This window comes from Schistocerca piceifrons, chromosome 1, assembly GCF_021461385.2.
Source record: "Schistocerca piceifrons isolate TAMUIC-IGC-003096 chromosome 1, iqSchPice1.1, whole genome shotgun sequence".
In the NCBI taxonomy this organism is placed as follows: domain Eukaryota; kingdom Metazoa; phylum Arthropoda; class Insecta; order Orthoptera; family Acrididae; genus Schistocerca; species Schistocerca piceifrons.
In genome coordinates, this window is record NC_060138.1 from 795,520,785 (window position 1) to 795,542,082 (window position 21,298).

The 21,298-nt window shown below is 37.4% G+C and overlaps 1 protein-coding gene across 1 annotated transcript in view; it reads right to left on the bottom strand.

Annotated features, from left to right (window-relative positions):
* LOC124789507 (ubiquitin carboxyl-terminal hydrolase 8) overlaps window positions 1-21,298 on the bottom strand; it is a 243,680-nt gene that overhangs the window by 87,248 nt on the left and 135,134 nt on the right. The window contains exons 9-11 of the mRNA XM_047256895.1: window positions 6,880-7,004; window positions 413-498; window positions 188-319 (exon numbers count right to left, since the gene is read on the bottom strand). Of these exons, the coding sequence (XP_047112851.1) occupies window positions 188-319; window positions 413-498; window positions 6,880-7,004 (343 nt within the window). The remainder of the gene's footprint in view (window positions 1-187; window positions 320-412; window positions 499-6,879; window positions 7,005-21,298) is intronic.

Here is a 21,298-nt window from a genome sequence, read left to right on the forward strand (position 1 = left end):
TACAAAGTATGTCGTGAAAACTGATACACATTTTTGTACAAATCTTGCAAGTAAAATCATTAAAAAATCATCTAAGAGCATTACCAAAAAACAAATATTTTCTTCTCTCCAGAAAAAAAAAATTCAGGTCTGAATGGATTAAGCCTCAAGCAAAATTTTCACTGATAGTTAATGAGCCACAACTTACCACAACACCATAAACAGAGTACAATTTCTTCTGGTGAGGGGTGTAGAACATCTCATTTGGTCGAGAAACAATTCCAGGTTTGCTTGTCCTGTCGACTTGGGGTGTTTTGGCGCTCCGATCAGGTTCATCCAGCTAAGAAAAGTTTATAAAACCAATTTAATACAACATTAAAGCATGCTCCAACACAAAGATTTCAGTATGGAGCTAATTCCTGTATTTACTTACCTTAGCTAAGTCTGGAGATGAATGGGATCGTTTCATTGGGCTAGAAGTTGAAGGACCATCATGTCTGAGGTGGGTGTAATAAACACCTAGTGGAAAAATGGAAATTGACAACATTTATATTTTTCACAGAACTGTTAAAATTAATCAACATAGTTACTTTAATTAATCAACATATTTACTAAGATTCCAAAGTCCCTTGCAGGTCTAGAGAATATTTCACATGAAATTATAATAAAAAAGCAAACAACAACAATTTATGAGGTTTTCCCTCTGAATGTTTTTGTTCTACAAATACAGCAAAATATATCTTTGTTTCTGCAACACTGTGGGTAGCTTACTACTTCGTCTAAGTAAGGCAAATATGAGGTGGGACCCAAAAATAACCAGAATTTCTTTCTAGAAAGCATATACTTTATTGTTTTCAAATACAACCTTAATCTCCTACGAAGTACTCTCCATTAGCATTAATACACTTGTCCAAACGTTCATTCCAGTGTTCGAAACACCTTTTAAATTAGTCCTCTTTGATACTTGCTAGCACTTTCATGACATTGCGCTTTACGTCTTCCACATCCACAAAATGCTTCCCTCTCAAGTCTCTTTTCATCCTCGGGAATGGGAAGAAGTCCGAGGGTGCTAAATCTGGCGAATAGGGTGCGTGGGTCAAGTCTTCGTTGAGGCCAAAAACTGGCGAATGCTCAGAGCTGTGTATGCGGGAACGTTGTCATGATGCAGGAACCACATGCCAGAATCCCACAAAGCCAGATGTTTTCGCGACAAACTTCTGCAAAACAAATTTCATAACCTCCAAATAGAATTGTTGGTTTACTGTCCGGTTTTCAGGGGCAAATTCAGAGTGTACGATCTCTTTGATAGCAAAAAAAACAGATCAACATCGTTTTCACATTCGATTTCACTTGTAGAGTTTTTTTTGGTCGAGGTTAGCCAGGTGACTTCCATTGTGATGACTGTTGTTTACTTTCTGGATCGTACCGATAGCACCATGACTCATCACCTGTAATGATTTGTTTGAAAAAATGTGGATCATCTTTGTACGCATCCTTCACTTCGAGACAGGCTTGAATGCAACGATCCCTTTGATCTCCAGTAAGAAGCTTCAGCACGAATTTTGTTGCCACTCTTCGCATCCCCAAATCGATGGTCAAGATGCGCTGAATTGAGCTCCAGGACAACCCAGACAAGTTCTTGAGTTGGTCGATTGTCCTGCGTCGATCTTCACTGATGAGATCACGGATTTTGTCAATGTTGTCTTCGCTTCAAGCAGTTGAAGGTCGACTGGAACAGGGCTGATCTTCAATCACCATTTCTCCCTTTTTAAACCGAGAAAACCATTCATACCCCTGCATTTTACTAAGAGCATGGTATTTGTAGGCTGTCTGAATCATCGCAACAGTTTCTGCTGTGTTCACGCCGAGCAGGAAACAAAACTTCCTTGCTGCACATTGTTTATAAAAACTAGCCATTTCCACGTGTCACGTCTGCACTGTAAGCACACTCAAAGAACTGTCAAAGAAACCACACTCAGCAGAGCTCCTACTACAACCCTCTGGTGGCGCAACCTGCTACTACAAGTACACGACGTGCAGCATTACGATTCCGGTTACTTTTGGGTCCCCCCTCATATATGAGCCTCAGTGGCTGTGTAACAATGGCATGTGTCAGCATCATAAGTCCTACATCTGTTTACACTTCTGCATATCAATTAGTTGCAGTGACACTGAGTTTGGAAGAATGTACACTGAATGTGCGATGCCAAATATTAAATCATATATGACTATTTTGCAAGGGTAGATATGTCCAGTAAATAATTAAAGATATCGTTTTATTTCTAATACACTTCACTCTTTAATTATTGTAAGCTGCTGCATATTATCACTTCTTGCAAACAGAGGAAAAGCACAAAACCAAATAATATCTTTGCAGTCTACCTCCAGTTTCAGAATAACTGTTCTCTAGTGTTCATTACATATTTATTTCTGTGTGTCAAACTAGGAATTTATGGTTATAACAAATGTTCTTACTTTTGGTAACAGAATACCAAGTAATAAATATTTTGCATTGGTAAATATAAGAATACTGTCACTGAAATGCTTATTTGTGCAGTTCTGTTTAACAGACATCCCAATGATAAGACAGCACTTACAGGTATGTATCAGCAGATGGTAAAGTAAACTTAACATTTTGCAATGTTCATTGTGATGAAAAGGGCAATGTCGTCGTAATAATTTTCACTGTGAAGTACTGTATGTTGCTCATATACTGAATATCAAGAATCTGTCAATATGGCATTACAGATATTTTTAAGTTAATGAGATACAACACATGACAACAAATATACAGCAATATTGCATGTTGTCCACCCACCATAGATTCTTGTAAGAAATTTTAATCTTCACCCAATGACAAAGGTAAAAAAGGGGACAGGGAGGGAAGGGGGAGAGTGGAATGAAAAATATATACAAACATTACAGAGTGCAGTTGAAGCAGGTCAAAAAAGCATGCTCCAGATTCAAAATGATGTGCAGTGGATGAAGGACAATGTCATTGACATATTTTTTCTTCTAGCAGAAGAGATTGCTTCTGTTTGCTATGCAGGTTGTTTTGTATACTATGAAAGGGATCTAAACTGGATAGATTTTTTTACTTCGAATTCCACATCTTGAAGGTAAGACCTGGCCAATCTTTCTGTCTTCATGTAATTTGTATGTTTTTTTTTTTTCTTCCCCCCCCCCCCCTCTTTACAATCTATACTGCTTGATTTTGAATTGTCATGATTTGTATACCGTTCTATCTTTCACATGTCTTTGGATGAAAACCACTTATCCGAGGTTCTTAAGAAATATGGAAAACATGTATAAGGGGTAGTAAAATGAAAACAAGATAGATGGAAAACATAAGTACAAGGTTTATTATTTCAAAAGTAACTGCCATACCTGTTAATACATTTATATCACTGTGAGACAAAACAGTCAATGCCTTCATGGAAATATGTTTGTGGTTGCCTTTGGAACCATGGTTGTAACCAGGCGTAAAACTCTTTGTCTGAAGTAAATCAACAGCCATGAATATCTTCCTTCAGAACTCCAAACATGTGGAAATCCAATGTGAAGAGATTGGGACTTTGTAGAGGATGTATAAGGCCTGCCCAGCAAAACTTCTATATTGTAGTCACAACAAGGTTGGCAATAATTGGGCCCACTGCAAAAGTTTCACTGGGAAGCCGTTACACATCCTCCATACAGCCCGGATCTCCCCCAATGCAAGTTCCATATTTTTTGGGCCCTAAAGAAGACATTTGTGGCCACCGATTTGCTTCAGATGGAGAGATGCATGCGTGGGTACAATCATGGTTCCGTAGGCAATTGCAAACATTTTCCCATGAAGACAGGGGGATGAATGTATTGCCCATTATGCCAATTCCTTGCGGAATAATAAACCATTTACTTACTTTTTTCTATCTGTCTCATTTTTGTTTGACTGCCCCTTATAAGAGTAATAAAAATAAATTGCGGCAAATCTGTGATGTATTAACTATCCAAAACTGCAACAACAGAATGTGTTCATGTCTGTCTTTGTGGCCTTAGGATTACAGTCACTGTTTAATGAGTGACATATTTTGCTTCTGCAACAGCTCTTTATTTTCAAAAATGTTTGCTTTACAACACAGCATCATTAATAGTGACTTTGAGATGTGTACAGAAACAACTCTCAGAGATATGTTGCAGTTAGAAGACGTCATTACATCCATGAGACTGTTCAACGCTTGTATGTTTCACAGGAATATTTCCACTCGATATTTTGTGTGAAGAAATAATTGATCCAAGTGTGTCTTCTCTGGTACATCACCCTTGTTGAATGAATCAGATTGTGCAAATACTGAATTTGGCTTATAAAGAACCAATATTTGCACCTATAATACAGTTGGACCAGATTAAGGAAGAAATGAATCTGTCTACGGAACGAACAAACAAACAACCGAAAAGCTCAAAAATGCTATAATTCAAGAAAAGAAGAAAACATAAAATAGCTTCTGCTGGTTGGTCTTCATTAACTCAGTGATTTAGGCGGGTACAATATGAAGAAATGTTGCTTTTTTGAGTTTCAATACAATTTATTTTTAGTACCATTAACTAGTTTTCACACCACTGCAGGCTCATCTTTAGATGAAGGTGTAACAGAAACATTATCCAGACCATGTGTAGCTAGATGCTATGGCCATGCTGTTGGCGGAAATAACAGAAATTTAGTTAATGAAAACTTTTTATGATGTCTAGCATAACAAAATTAATTTGTCACGGATGCTGTGTAGCAGTGCCATGTAAGCACCCTAAAACATGGCAATCTTAATTTCATAAAATGTTTTTTTTTTTTTTCCCCCATCAGGACCACAACCACATCTAACTGCACATAATGCGCCTGTAACAGCTCTTTCCCATGATGAGCCTGCAGTGGCTTGAAAACTGGTCAATGGTACCCAAATAAATCATGTTAAAATTCATAAAGAGAGAATGGTTGCATACTGTATACACATAAATTGCCAATTTAAATCACAGCTGCCATTCACCATCCACAATAGATACAGAGAAGAAAAGCATAAATGCATGCCACAAATCTACTCTTGATAAAGAAACCACATTAAGCTAATCTCATTTAAAATAAAACAATGGGATGTTGTAGCAATTATTGTCCACAGAATGGTTGCAGTTGTTTGGGTATCATTCAGAAGACAAAAGATATGCTGCATCTCTTGAAGGACAATATATCTACCTACTCATAACAGCTGATGTGATCAGGCAGGTGGAATTAATAATTGTGAAGATGACAGTGACACTTGATGATTTGGGAAATTCTGGTTTCTTTGCCATTTGTAAATCATCCAGGAAAGAACGTTCCTTGTTTGTTTATCATCCATTTATAAGCCTATAAACTTTGCCTGTCTATCATCCATTTACATGCCCGCATGTCATATCTGGCTCCATTTAATTTTCATTACAGCCGCAATTTATACAGTCTGTTCTCTGATCCACTTGTTTGTTATTCCATCCCTCCAACTAGTTCTCAACCAACATCACAACACTGCTTGCTGAGAAAGCAACAAAAGATGGTTTTGTACTAAACCCAAAACTGTTAACACACATTCATTATTAATTTACCTTTTGAGGGTCATGGGAAGCTTAGTTTTGATAACGCTTACATTAAACACATTTCAAGATCTTTTTTGTGGTTATTAATTATGTCTTCATTGTTAATTTGTAACTTCTCCTTTTGAATGTATTCACTGTACATGATTATCGTGTAGCTAGAGTTGAATTTTGGGCTCACTTTGAAATTTCTTGTTTTTTTCCCCCATTTGTCCCTGAAACTCATTTGTGGTAGAGACCAACAACACAATATTATCATCAATATGAAGAAGGCTCAGATGTGTTCCATAAACACACATTCTTCTTTGGTTCCCATTTAAGAATCAGAAAACTTCCTCTACAGATGCTTACAATAACTTTGCTGACATGGAGCCTCGTTGGCTGAGCCTTTTCTCACTTCTAAATTCCTTAGTGTCCTTAAGAAGTCTAAAGGAGACTGCAGCACTGATATTATGTCCTTCAGTATAAAAACATAGACTGAATTGGTACCCTTTTGCTCAAGAGCTCCTTGCAAAAACTTTTGTTCAGAGTCAAAAGCTTATACAATACTTCTGAAGCCCAGGTAAGGCAAAAATTCATTTCAACTGCTCCGCTTAGTTATATCCATTTTTACAACCAGTTTCTCATTTTGCTCATACAACTATGTTTCCATTTTTACTTATCATGCCATATGTCATCTTAACAGAAAAATTTGACGTCTTTCTCAAAATAAGTTTATTTTTTGCATTGTTAATTTGTTTTTATAATCAAGAATTCATTATCATCTTTTGGCATCTTGAAAATTTTTCTGAATATTTTTATTTAACTTATCATGTTCCTTGCATTATTTGTTGGAAACTACTGCCATTTCTTTTTAATTATGAGCTGCAATACATTTACATCACTCCTTTCTGAAGCAAAGTTAGATTTACTAGATTAGTGAGTATAATAATTTTCCATTTGATTTCCTTTTCTTTTGCTTTTTTCAGATCTTCGTTATTCAAATGTTCCAGGGATCATAATTGCAACCTTTCACAATGATGTGTAATGAGTCAGTGTCACAATGATAGTACAATTTCTTGGTGAAAAAGGCAACATTCTCATTTTTTCCATGTCTTAAGTGCCTAACTGACTCACGTCAGGGAGAACTGTAGGATCTTCAAATAATGAATTAACATTTTACTGACACCAACTGAGACTGCCTCATTAGAAAGACGAAACATGTCTGGGTGTATAAATAAAATTCATGTGCAGTATGACAAAAAAAGCATTTTTTTAGCTAACTACTACAATTTAAATTTAAAAATGTGTGAAATGCATAATTACCTTTTCCAGGGACTGGTTTTTCCTTCTCTTGTGTTTCATGTTCCTTTTCTTTTCTTTTCGCTACCTGTTCTATCCTCAACTTCTCTTGTTCTTTGAGTTCTCTCTGTTTCTTTTCAGCGACTTTTCTGTGCAATAATAATAAAATGAATTTGAAAAAATATACTATTATGCAGATGACTTAAAAATTACAACAAATTTGACACCATAACAGCAAAATGGTGAATCAGTTTTGTGACTCAAACCATCAGCACTAGCAAATCTCTGACTCCAATCCCAATGCATGCATATTTTCCTAGTTAGCTATGTTTTTTTATGCCCCACAACCCCAATAAAAGTTATAACAATGTATTTCCTTAACTGTTACATACATTTCAATAAATTTTAAAAATGTCTACATAAAAAAATCAAAGATATTTACTGTCTGTTGACCACTTGTCAATAAAATAAAAAAATGTCATTAGTGAGTCAAAATACAAACTCCGCTATGCTGATCCCAAGCTGTAGCCACCTCATGCAATTGAGGAGGATGGAGGGAGGAACATCATCATAAAAAAACCTTGGCTCACCAGTTCCAGGTGATAGTACCTTGTGAGGGCTTCATGTCAGGATTACAGTGAAGAATTCAAGGGTAGTGAAGATGAAAAGAATGGATCTTCAAATGGCATAACTGGGTGGAAAGCAACTCCAGAAAAAAATCCACACCGTATCTGACATGCAACAAGTGGTAAAGTGGTCATTCACTGTATGTTCACCAGAGATGTGGCTGGAAATGTTTTCCTTGAAACTAACAACCTTGAGTAGTATCATCAACAAGCAGTCAACAATCAACATGCACTTTGTAAGAGATTTTACTCCTGGGAGTAACCAATCTCCCATTTTCAAGGAAATGAGATTTAGGGACATTCAGATTTTGGGTGCCTAAAACACGAGAAGTTCACTTTTAAAAACAAGAAATCTTAAAATTTTAATAAACTTTTACGGTAAAAAAATATAATGGTAAAATTACTGTACGAAACAAGATTTACTAATGAACATGGTTTCAGTTCAGAAGGATTCAGGATATTTACAAGAAAACCAGGAAAAAGAGTTATGAAAAATGAACCTCTATTTGGAAAAGCTTTCACTGTAAATAAAAACATATTAAATGCAGCAACAAATGAGAAAAACTGTTATATTACTTGGGGATGTCAATGTACAAATGGCAAAGAACATCAGCACATAGCCATAATAGGAAAATTTCTTGCAAATAAAAGAACCAATGCCAAACAGATAAGGCTCTTAAAAGACTGTGCAGACAGCATAACACAGTACTAAAATCTACTTCAAAGCACTCCCTAGAAAACAAACTACATGGATATCAAATCCAATCTGTGGTGAAAAACAACTTGATCACATTGCTATAAGCAAACATTTTGCAGTGGAGATACTCAATTTAAAATTTGCTAAGAATGCCAGCTTAGATTCAGACCACAAATCTACCCACCTATCTGTCACTAAATTCAAGATCAGACCAATATTTAGAAAGGGGGGGGGGGGGGGGGGAACCAATACTGCCCCAAATAGTTCGACACCCGAAAGTTATCTGTAGAAAATTATATCAAAATTCATTTGTAAAAAAAATTATACTTGGAAAACACTTGAAAATGACACTATTCAGTCTGCAGAAGAAACTGTTCCTCTTAAAAAGAACTGGAAACGTGCATAGTGGAATGATGCTTGTGATGAGTTAATTATAAAGAGCTTTGAATATCTTGAATGCAAAGTAAATAATGATAACAGTGCAAAATTTTATAGAAGCCAGAAACCTGAATCAATAGGTCTCGAAAACATCAGAGTACAACATATAAAAGACCACAACATATGAAAGATCAACTAATGTCAGATGAGTAATATTTTAAGCAGAATACAAGTGATTTTTATAAAACATTCAAAAATTCTACAGATTTAAACTCCACATAGTTTACAATTTGCATATCAAAAAACACAGGTGACGGCATATAACAACACTGAGAACTGCAGGATACTTGTGAACCATTCGAAGAACTACACAAATGAAATCCACCAGCTACGATCCACCAGAAGAATAATTTGATTTTCATAACATAATCCAAATACAACCACACTCAAAGCCACCAACAATAGAGCACATCAGAGAAACGACTGAAAAATATACAGCATCAGAAGAATACAATATAGTTGCTCAATTATGGGAAAATAGGAAAATTATTCTGTCTAACCAAAATCAATAATGAAATTTTGACAAAAAACAGCTACCATCAGAATGGACATTGATATTATGACATCCAGAATAATAATAATAATAATAATAATAATAAATTAAAAAAACAGAACCTAACAATTACAGAGGAATCTCTCTCTTTCCAATGAATTATAAGATCTTGTCCATGGCAATTTTGAACAGAGATGAAGGAATAGCCAACCTACAACCAGGAGAATCTTTCAAGCAGAATTTGGAGTGGGGAGATATTGTGCAGAGCAAACACTAAATCTAAAGAACATAACAGAAATGAGGAAAATCAAAAATTTGAAATATGTGATAATTTCCACAGGTTTTAAAATGGACTATGACTCAACTGATAGAAATGCACTAATCAAAGTTATAAATGCATCTGAAATTGATACTAAAATAACTGAAATAATTAAATGAAGTTTAACAAACACAAAACCAAAAGTAAAATTTATGAGGTAACCATCAAAGTCTTCACTTGAAGTCAGAAGTGAGACAAGGAAACAGTTTGTCAGCTCTGCTTTTCAACTGGGCATTAGAGATGGTAATGAGAAGATGGAGGAATCCCATCAATACTACAGGAGTTCAACTAGGAAGAAATCCAAATAAAATCACCATAGATTGTCTAGCTTTTGCAGATGATACAGGGTTATTTACTGACTCACTGGATAGTGCCAAAGAACAAATCCCAGGACTACAGAAATAAGCGGACAAAATAGGACTGAAAATATCATTTGGAAAAAAAAAAAAATCAGTTCATGGCAAAGATCGATGATGCTCCCCAAAATCCTAAAATTCATAACAACACACTATCTAAAACAAGCTGTTTGAAGTAACTAGGAGAATGGATAATGAGGAATACAAAAGAAGAGATCACAACAGAAAATAGAGAAAATACAAAACAGATTGCACAAAATGGAAATGGGATTTCATATGGCAAACAACATTTATAACAAAAAATCTTTAATCTGAAACACAAAACTACGACTCTATCAAACAGTAATAAGGCCTGAAACACTATAAGCAACAGAAACACTTAAAATAACAAGATCTGGGGATCTTCAAAAACTGGAATGGGTTGAAAGAAGAATTCTAAGGGAAATACTGGGACCTAAAAGTGATAGTAAAGTTGAATACAAATTAAGTTAAAACAGAGAGCTCTATTTGAAAAAGGAAAAGCTAACTGATGTAATGAGTAAAAGAAGACTACAGTTTTATGGACACACACACTGAATGGATAATAACAGACTAATCGAGCAGATCTCAACTTACTAAACATCTACAAATATAAATCCACACAGTTCTCTATAATTTACAAAGATACGAAATGAATTATAGTGGACATAACAGAAAACAGAATATTTTTAGAGAAGCAACACAAAAGGCAGAACTTTAGGAATGAAAGAAGTCTGAAAAGGAGGGAAGTGGATCCAGAAAGAAAAGGAATGACGCTCTTGAAGCACGAAGTCTGGGTGCACAAAAATTAAACACAAAGAATCAAAAATAGAGTTCATTTATCATACACTCCAAAAGAGTTATTCAAATAAATAAATAAACCAAAGTACAGTACATAAAACGCACAGAACACAAAAATACAAAAATCCTAAAAGCTAATTTTATTGTCCTCAAATTTCAAAGAGCTTGTGCATTTAAAAATGTCAGCTTACTGCTGTTCAAAAAACTCATCTACAGTAATATAGCAGTAATCAAGATGAAATAATTTTTACCTGCTTTAATCATATTTCTGCTGCCTGCCAAATATAACATGTCAATGGTCACTGCTAATGTGCTTTCCTCTGTTTCATTACAGCCCACTTGAGGATCACACTTAGGTCAATAAGTTAACTTTACATCTCCTCCATTATTCATTAATATGTTTATCTTTCTCTTTCCTCTCTATTGCTGCACACTGTGCTTCCAGTCTTCTCGATAAGCTTTAAAATATGTGCATCACTCCTTTCTGAAGTGAAGTTAGATTTACTAGATTAGTGAGTATAATAACTTTCCCTTTTTGTTTTGATATTTGCAATTGTCAATTTTATCCTGGGTGTATGTCTTTTTTGGTCACTATGGTCACTGAGGATTTTCTTGGTACTTTGGATAGTTTTAAAAATGAGATACTTGCTCAAAAGGTCAGATTCCATTTAGTGATCACAGAGTGGTTGTACATAGCAACAGAAAAGAACAGTATCCATGACCATGAGTGTAAGACTTGAGACTCCCAGCCGTAAAGAAGAATGATTTCCTCCAAAGCACAAAAGTAATATGGGCCACTGGCGAATATGGGTTACAGGAAAGGAAAGGTGCTCTGATATATATCCCCACCTAAACTCAATCATCTGTCATTATCATGAGACAGACAGAAAGGAGGAGAGAAAAAGGAAAAGTCATGAGTGAGAGAATGCAAACAGAAAATGGATAAAAACAGTCAACTGTGTGTCAGATATTTAGTACAAGCCTCTGGAGTTTGGAAACAGATTTTGTTGGCTTATGGTATCTGTAGGACTCAATTTGTGGGACAAAAACTCAGAACTTGCTGTTATGTCACCTGCATCATCAAAATTGTGAAATGTAGTATCATATTTACTTGGTTGACATCACAAACCAAATTCTCTTGATGTGGACTCCACTAATAAACACCAAAAGCTTCAATTAAAACATTTTCCACAGCCACCTGACTCACCAGCTTTTGACTTTTTTTTTTCATGATCTGTCCTTTGACTTGAGAATAACTCCTGAGGAATATCTTTTATTTGTTTTCTCATTCTACTTCCAGAATGATTACCTTAACCCAGTGTTATCAATGACCTTTGTTTCACACATATATTCCAGGAAAGGGCTATCTAACCTTAAATGACACCAAAGTGCTCTTTCCTTTGTTCATATTAAGAACAATGGCACCAGTTTTGTAAAAAGTAGTATGCACATTAAGTTTTTCTATCAAAATTGAATAATTAAATTGGATAATTCCTACAACTTCTAGTTACATGCAGTTATATGAGAGCTTAAGCAGATCATATCCCAACTCAAAAAGCACTATCATCATCATCATCATCTTTTAGGTTATGTTCAACAAATGTACTTCCACATGTTATGGAACAAATTCAATCATAAGACTGCGTGTGGCCCATGTATTCCTCCTCCCAAGTTTTTTGCAACACACTGCGAGTTTCTGAAAGTTCAAAAAGTGAAACTGACCATTCAGTGCTAAGTAGAAGTTGTGAAAAGTGTTGAGGCAAATGAAAATAAGGTAAGCAGTGTAGTTCAACTTTGTAATTTTCATTGCACTTCCAAGTACACAAAACTGCACAGTTGCATTTTCTCAACATTGAGATCTGACTGAATGACGACTTAAACTTATTGTACACATACTGTAACATTGCCGAACACCTTATCAATATGCTAGATAGTTATCTTTACTCATTCCATTGTTTTTATTTCGCCCAGGATTTCCCATTGACAAGTTTCTGGGTGTTTTCGTGGAATCTCTCTCGATTTCATAGCAAATTTCACCAATATCAAGGTGGTCTACAAGTGTTTTCATTTTCATACTAATGTAAATTGGCTACAGTGATGAAAAGAGGTTGAACAAACATTTTTAACAACAGTATAGGAGCAGCAATACCTGTCGCAGCAAATGATACACAAACAGTGCAACTGTGGGATATCCTCAGAGAACTAGCATGTCAATTTAGAAGTTACATTACACTGTGATCTCATTTGTACATCTAGGTTGTATTTGTAAAGTATAATAAAGCAAATTTTATTAATGATTCATCACACTTCACTCAAAATGCTGTTCATGATAAGGATTGCTTCCAAGGCCACACTGAGTGAACCACAGGCAAGAAATATTCTGTTTTATGATTTATATTGATTTTATCAAAGTATGACAAGTTTCTTCCACATAATCTACTTCCTAAGAACAAAAAGTTGCTGTTCCACTTAGAAAAACCCGAGAAGAATTGTTATGGACTCAAACAGACTCAACTGATCTACTGACCAACATTATATATTGCCACATTCCAGTCAGACAAGAAAGAAAAAGCCAATGACAGAACTCTGACACACAAGAGCCACAAAAGTGCAAATCTGGATGTAAATACATATGTAGTTATGTGTATGGCAGAGTTGGGGTGTGGGGCAGGGAGGCGGGGGAGGGGGGGGGGGGCGGCACACACTAAAGAAGCAAAATTTTTATTCTTTTTGATTAAACCTGCAATGCTCTGGTCCATGTTAAATCAACACCAGCCAAATTAAAATACAAGGGCAACAAGAAACATTCTTGGCCTGGTGCAGAAATGGTTTTAATATCACTGAAGTGTACATGTTCTTAAAACAGTTGTGTTGCATGCATTTCATTTGAGTGGAATACCTTGCTGCCTTAAAATTCTCTGTTTTGTATAATTTTTTGAAAGCACGAATTTATTCAAGGTTAGTGAAGTTTTATATCGCCACAAGCTGTGGAGCATGCCATATGGAAAGTGTTGTCTTACCAACAGGCTATCCAAACATGGTCTCTGGCCTGACTCAAATTCTCAGTTTTATGTAGAAACAGCTAAAGTTTCAAGAATCAGTTTTTTTATGTAATTGATGACTAGTTTTGGGTTACCTGAACTCATTTTCAAATCTTCAAACAGACAAAATGGTATTTTCCACAACAGCATGCAAACCTGTTAAAATTGTACATACACATATATCAAAGTCAAGTTTTCTATTAACTTTGGCAGGCCAAATTCTCTCCCACACATGAGTATGTGTACTATTCAGAATATCTTTCTATTGTGTTGATCAATAAATTTATCCCATTTATATGAAAGAGTATTTTCTGGAAAACTCATTTAACTAGCTGAAGAATAGGCAAAGTTTCACACACTCAGCTCAGTGTGATGAGTCTGAGCTCACTCTGATGAGTCTGAGCTCACTCTGATGAGCCTCAAAGTCTATAACTACTTGGGATTCGGGCCAGGGCAAGAGACACTAAGGAAGGAATATTGGGATGATGAGTGAAGTGGGTGCACCCACGTCTCAATGCCTGTGATGATTCTGAACAGAAACTCATTTCGCTCTGAGCACACACAACATGCAGTGTAGATTCCATATCTGGCACCGTCATGGGCCTGTTCGCTAACACCATGTCCTGCACTCTGTCAATGTTATTTTCATTTGTGGCTGTGGAGGGACATCCACTGCAATCTTCATTCTCCACTCTCTGCTTTCCTTCTCTGAACATGCAGTACCAGCAACCAACAATTTGATGAGACATTACCTCTTTACCATACATGGTCCATTGACATTTATGGATGACAGAACATCTGGTCCCACATGCCCATTCACACAGGATAACAGCACACACTTCCACTGATGATAACATAGTTGGTACACGTCTGCCTGTCATCATGACATGTACTCTAATAACCTCAGGGACAGCAGTCTGTTGCTACTCTCTCTTCTTCAGTGCTCTGCACATGTATCATTCCTGCTCTGTTGACTCGCCTTCCACTGTTAAAGCGGCACTGAGTGTAAATTCATACAACATTTGTATGTAACACGTGGTTTACTATCTGCTCTTTCAAAAACAATGACGAAACTTACTTTTAAAATGTATCATATACAAATCTTGGAAGTCTACTCTTCCACTGAAGGGACAAATGCCTTCACTGAGTGCCAAAAGTTTTTTCTGGGTAATAAAAGTTTTCATAATTTTTCTCTCATTGAACTGATATGAGGTTAAACTTCAAAAAATGCGTCAAATCTTTGTCCACCTTCGTTTTTTGCATTTCTATTATTATTTAAATGAAACACAGATGATATGTTTAAACATCTACCACTTAGCAAAACCCTGGGGCAAAAATTACAACTGACAACATGCCTCTCCAATGACTCTTACTCTTCTGCCTCTCACTTTGTTTCCATATGCAGCAAAACAGCAAAGGACTTTTCATTTCTGCTGTTGTTAATTTTCCATTGTTTTAATCTAGAACCAAGGCAGAGGCTTATTCCCAGACCTCAGCTTTGCAGGTTTTTGCCATACGTAACAATCAGTTTGTTCCTTCATGACTATTATTAATAGACTGTAAAAGAATAAATGTAAAGGCTCATTTGATTCATCAAGTGCTTGATTCTGTTTAATCCATGAAGCATTGTATACACAGCTATATCAGGAATTTTGTCTGCCTCAGTCTCGTTACCATCATAGTCACTTTTAGAACTTTTTCTACTTTGAACACCTGTACATGTAGAAGACAAAGTATGCTCGGATTCATTTCCTGAAATGGCTGCATGAGAATCATCCATAAAACAACACAATAAGCATAAGAAGCAACTCCAGTTCAAGCAAATCTAGACTCACCACTATTTTCCAATGACATATAATCTGAATTTTCATCATATATTTACTTTTCATCATTTGAAAACTCATCAAAGAAATAACTTAATCCAGATGTTTCCCCTCATCATTCCACATTTCGAAAACAAAAGCAAACAAAACACATGGAACAGAGAAAACTCAAATTTCAGATAATGCCGACAAAGCGAGTAACAATGACAAAATTTTTAGGAATGATGAATTTTTCCAATGATGTCACTACTGCCATCTAGCCATTACAGTAGAAACATCGTCACAGATGTTTGCAGAATCATAAACACACATTTAACATCACAGAAAATCATCATAACTAGCATGATGTAATATTATGTCTATTGAACATTCTCATTTCCTGCAATCATAATAATATGTGGAAATTCCTCGTTGGAATATCAACAACATAATGAAAAGCTAGATTGCTGCTCACCATAAAGATGACATGTTTAATTGCTGACAGGCACACACTAGCTTTCGGTCAAAGCCTTCATCAGAAAAGGAAACACACACACACATTCGTTCACATAAGCAAACACACCTCATCCACACATGACTGCCATCTCCGGTAGCTCAGATTGGAGAGTAATTGTCACATAGAATGGAAGCAGCATTCTGAATTGGTGGGAATAGGTAGGCATAGCAGGATTTGGGTGGGGGAAGGAGGGGGGGCAGGGGGGGGGGGAGGGGAGATGGAAGAGCATTGTCTGGCAAAGTGTGTAGAGACTAGACTGCCAGTTGCCGGGAGGCTGTGGGACAGGGAGGTGGGGACGGGGAGGGAAACAAAGAGCAAAAAAGGGTAGGACTGGGGAACGGGAAAGATGGACATGCAAATTGGCAGAGGGTGGTGCACAAAGGTGGTTGGTGATGATATTAGGAATTAAGTGATAGGACCGAGGGTATGGGGACAGTAGGTAACTGTAGGTTGAGACCAGGATAATTTTGAGAGCACAGAATGTGTTGTAAGGATAACTCCCATCTTTGCAGTTCAAAAAGGCTGCTGGAGGACAAGATGATCCAGATGGCTTGAGGGGGAGGGGGAAGCAGTAACTGAAATCAAGCATGTGATGTTCAGCTGCATGTTATACCACAGGGTTGTCTCCTTTGCTCTTTGCCAAAGTTTGGCAAAGGTCGTTCATCTTTGTGGAAAGTTGGTTGGTAGTATTACCAATATAAAAAGCTGTGCAATGATTGCAGCAGAGGTGGTATATGACATGGCTGCTTTCAAAACAGGCCCGACCTCTGATGGGGTAGATGAGCCTGTTACAGGACTGGAATTGGAAGTGCTGGGTGGGTCAATTGGGCAAGTCTTGCACATGTGTCTTCCACAGGGATATGATCCCTGTGGGAAGAGGCTGGGACTAGGAGTGGCATTGGGATGGACTCAGCCAACTGCAATGGAGCACCTACGATTGTTGGGTTTGTGGATTTTGGGGAGCAGGTAGAGGAGAGAAATGGATTCTGTGGAGAGGTTCTGGGAAGGGCCTGAGACTTTAAGCAAGTACTGGAGGTTACAGTGAACTTCTGGGATGGGATCACTCTGGCAGGATTTATAGGTGGAGGAGTCAGATAAATGGCTGGGGTCTTCAGCCAGGTAATTACTACGATTCATAACAACGGTGGTGGAACCTTTGCCTGCAGGTAGGATGACTCCGGCAGGATTTGTTTTGAGGTTGTATACTGCTGTCCTTTCTTCTGCTGCAAGGGTGGTGTTCTTAGGAAGGGACCTAGGGAATGATGATGAAGCCAAGTTGGAGGTACGGGATTCCTGGAAGATGATGAGTCGGTGGTTAGGTGAGAAGGAGGGGGGGGGGGGTTGAACTGAGAGACGCAGAATTCAATGTTGAGATTAGGTTGGCTTTGGTTGGAGCAATTGATGGCAAAGAAGTGTTTCCATCGCAGCTCTTTGACAAAGCCAGCAGCGATAAATTTGGGTGAAGGGCTGCCTGAAGGTGAGGCCTTTGGATAAGACTGAAACTGCTGTAGGGCTGAGGGTTTTGGTAGAAGGGTTAGCAATAGTGTTATGCGAAAGTTTCAACTTTGGGTTTGATGGAGTGTTAGTTACAACAGTTGAGACCCCTCCCATACAGCCTGGCCAGCCGAGGGTGGTGGATCTGCATAACAAGAATTCCCTTGCCCAGTAGGCTGAGGGTCTCACCAAGGACTTCGCAGGGGCACTATCCCCCAGACCTAATGTGCAAACAGGGCTCCGTGCCAATTCCCTTCGCACCCCCAATCCTCCCATCATCCACAAGAACCAGCTACAAAAGAGTGCCGCCTTTGTCCCCCAGCAGTACCCTAGTCTGGAACACTGTAACCACAACCTTTGTCAGGGCTTTAATTACCTATCAACATGCCCTGAAACAATGAACAGTCTCCCAAGATCCATCCCTCCGAAATTAGTGTTCTGTCACCCACCCAACTACCACAACATCCTAGTCCATCCTTATTCCATTCGCAATCCCAACTTCTTGCCACAGGGATCAAGACAAAGGAGACCACCTTATGGCACAACATACAGCTGAACATAACATGCTCGATTCCAATGGGTGCTTCACTACACAAGCTCTATCACCAGCTTCCCTGAACTGCACAGATGGGAGTTATCCTTACAGCACATTCTCTGCTCTCTAAATTACCCTGACCTCAACCTACGGTAACCTACTGTCCAAAACACTTCATCCAATCCAACAGTTTCCACGCCATATGTCCTACACCTCCACCCTATTCTCATCTCCAATTTTCTTCGTGTGGTGTCCTCTGCCAACATACCTGCCCATCTTTCCCACCTAACCCCCCCCCCCCCCCCACTCCTCTCCTTTTTCACTCCTCATTTCCCTCCACTCTCCCCAACCTCCCTGCACCATAGCCTCCCCACACCCCACACTGTGCCTGTTGGCACTCCATTCCCCGAATGCTCTGCCAGATTGTGCTCTTCTCTGCCCCTACCTGTACCCTGCTATCCCTTCCCACTTCATATTGCTGCTTCTGTTCTATGTGACAACTGCATTCTGGTCTGAGCCTACAGAGATGGCCATCATGTGTGTGTGAGGCGTGCCTGATTGTGTGAATGAATGTGTGCGTGTTTTCTTTTCTGATGAAGGCTTTGGCCGAGAGCTAATGTGCAAGTGTCTTTTCATTCTGTCTGTCTGCAACTCAATGTGTCATCTTTACAGTGAATAGCAATCTATCTTTTCCTTATACTGGTAATATTATGTCAGCCACACACTAAGTATTAGAGACAACGTACAAGCTCGGATAGGGGAAGGTAACTGTCAATTCACTTTCAAATGAACCACCCTCACCTTGAACTTTAAGTGACTGATGGAAAACCTGGAAACCTAAATCTGGATGGCCGGATAGGGATAAGAACTTACTTCGTCAGTGTTTAGCTATTTCTGCTTATTGACCCAGTATTTATGTTTGGATAGTAACAAAAAGGTGATGTCTTCAGCAGAGGGTACTCATTATAAAAGAAACATATAAAACATGTAGAATATTTAAGCTCAGATGACAGAACTATGTCAGGATTTGAAAATACAATACAATGACATCTACTGTTATTTTTAATTGTACACTAGAAGGGAAACAAAAAAATGGTCTATTTACTGCTCACTTTTGTTTAGTGTTTGTTGCTACACTTCATCACACTAGAGGATTCTTTCTCTATAACACACTTTTTCAGAATTGCAGGGGAAGTCATCTCAGCCCTGACATTTCGTATGTTTCTTGGCAGTGGTTATATTAATTTGATAGAGTATTGAGCTTCATTTTCAAAAACATTTAACCTATCTATGAAATATTTAAAATAGGCCTAGTTATATGTTTTCACGTTATGGGGATGAGTTGTGTCACTGGTCTCTACGTTTGTGAGGTCTTGTAGTGCTCTTACAAACAGTTCGAATTTATACATTTCCCAATTCCTCTTACAGACTTGTAGGGATTGGAGAGGGGATTACATCCACACCTCCAGATTTCAGACACTCAGATCGGCACAAAATGTTGTGTGTCGATAAAGTATCAATCGAAACACTGATTTAGTTCGTGCTGTGCGTTTTTGTCCAGTAAAAGATGCTTAAATGATAATTAAAATTAACACCAGAACAACAGAGTATAAAGAAACTATCTGAGAACCGCAAATGTGGAAATATATGGTAGGTGAGTTGGTAGAGCATCAGATCATCATACTAAAGATCTGGAGTTTGAAACCCATTGATGGCAATTTTTTTTAACAGTTGATGTGTAAAATTGTTATTTGTGAGAACAGTTTTCTGAAATGCAAAAGGACGTTTTGGAGTTTGTAGCAATGTTCTTTTGGCAGTCTGCTTTAGCTTCGTTAGCTGAAAGTGGCAAACCTGTATCATACATTTATATAGATAACACACCCATCTATACAAATGTACTCTACAAGTTTGCTACTTTCAACTAATGAAGTGAAAGCAGACTATCAAAAGAACATTGCTACAAACTCTGAAACATCTTTTTACATGTCAGAAAAATGTTCTCCCCTATAACAAGTTCACACGTTAACTGGTAAAAAGAAAAATTGCAGTTAGTGGGTTTCAAACTCAGGACCTTCAGCACGACAATCTGACGCCCTACCAACTCACCTACCACAGGTCTCCAAAGTTGCACCTCATTGATATGCTTTTTCTATACTACATAGTTCTGGTGTTACTTTTAATTACCATTTATACTTGTCCTAATGGACAACAGCACACAGCACAAACTAAATTGGTGTTTTGGTTGATACTCTATCAACACACAATGTTTGATACTGATCTGAGTGTCTTGATATCTGGAGGTTTGGATGTTAGTAGATGAAGTTTTGACAAGGAACACATGACTGGAAATGCACATCTGGGTAAGTTTGAAGATCAGATCACTTGCAAATCTCTTGCTTTCCAGTACACACACAAACTGAGAAGAGGGCACCATTGTGAGTCCCTGTTGTAATTATGACGTAATATACCATTTTTGTCTACCTATAACAAAGGCTGGGAGAAACTGGTACGTTCACAACTACGAAGGCTGACTGTGGTGCTTCACAAACATGCTGCACACTCAACTTTGAAGAGAACATCCTTCATCATCTAGATGAGAAGCTGGCAAGAAACACCTGAAACATTGCCCTTTGCCATGAGTTCTTGTAGAGCATGCATGTTAAAGCTCATTGTCTCCACTGTGTGCGTATCTTTAAGTGGGAGATTTGAAAGTCATCCTATCTTTAATCTTATTTTAGCCTACATCCAAACAATACATTTCTGGGCATGGGTTTCTTATCAAAACTTTATCTCCTAAGTTCCCTCCATAACCCCTAGGAGTATGTAACAGGAATTGCGAAACACCCCGTAAAGTGACTGAAAGAATACAATATTGAAATCCTTAAAATTAATAAACAATTGTTTTTGACACTTTTTCAACATAATTCAAATGGACATTTTTAAAGCAATTATACTTTTCATATCTATGATTATAAATTCATCTGTACTGTGATTCTGCGATTTACAGTGTACAGATTGTTATATGCACACAGTCGTTCCATTATAAATACTGCTGAGCTTAATTTATTGGAAAAAGTATTAATCTATTGTTTCCATTTTAGCTCATAGTTTAACATTATATCTAGAAATTTAATTGAAACTTTTTATTCTTCTTTTGGAAGTTTCAAACCATGTTAACTACAGTCAAATTTATTTTATTTTATTGTTTATTTTCTGCAGCCACATACTTAATGCTTTTGTTGTACTTCAAATCACTTTAAATCATAAAAGCAATAACTTTATATCCACTGTATTAATGTTTCGGTT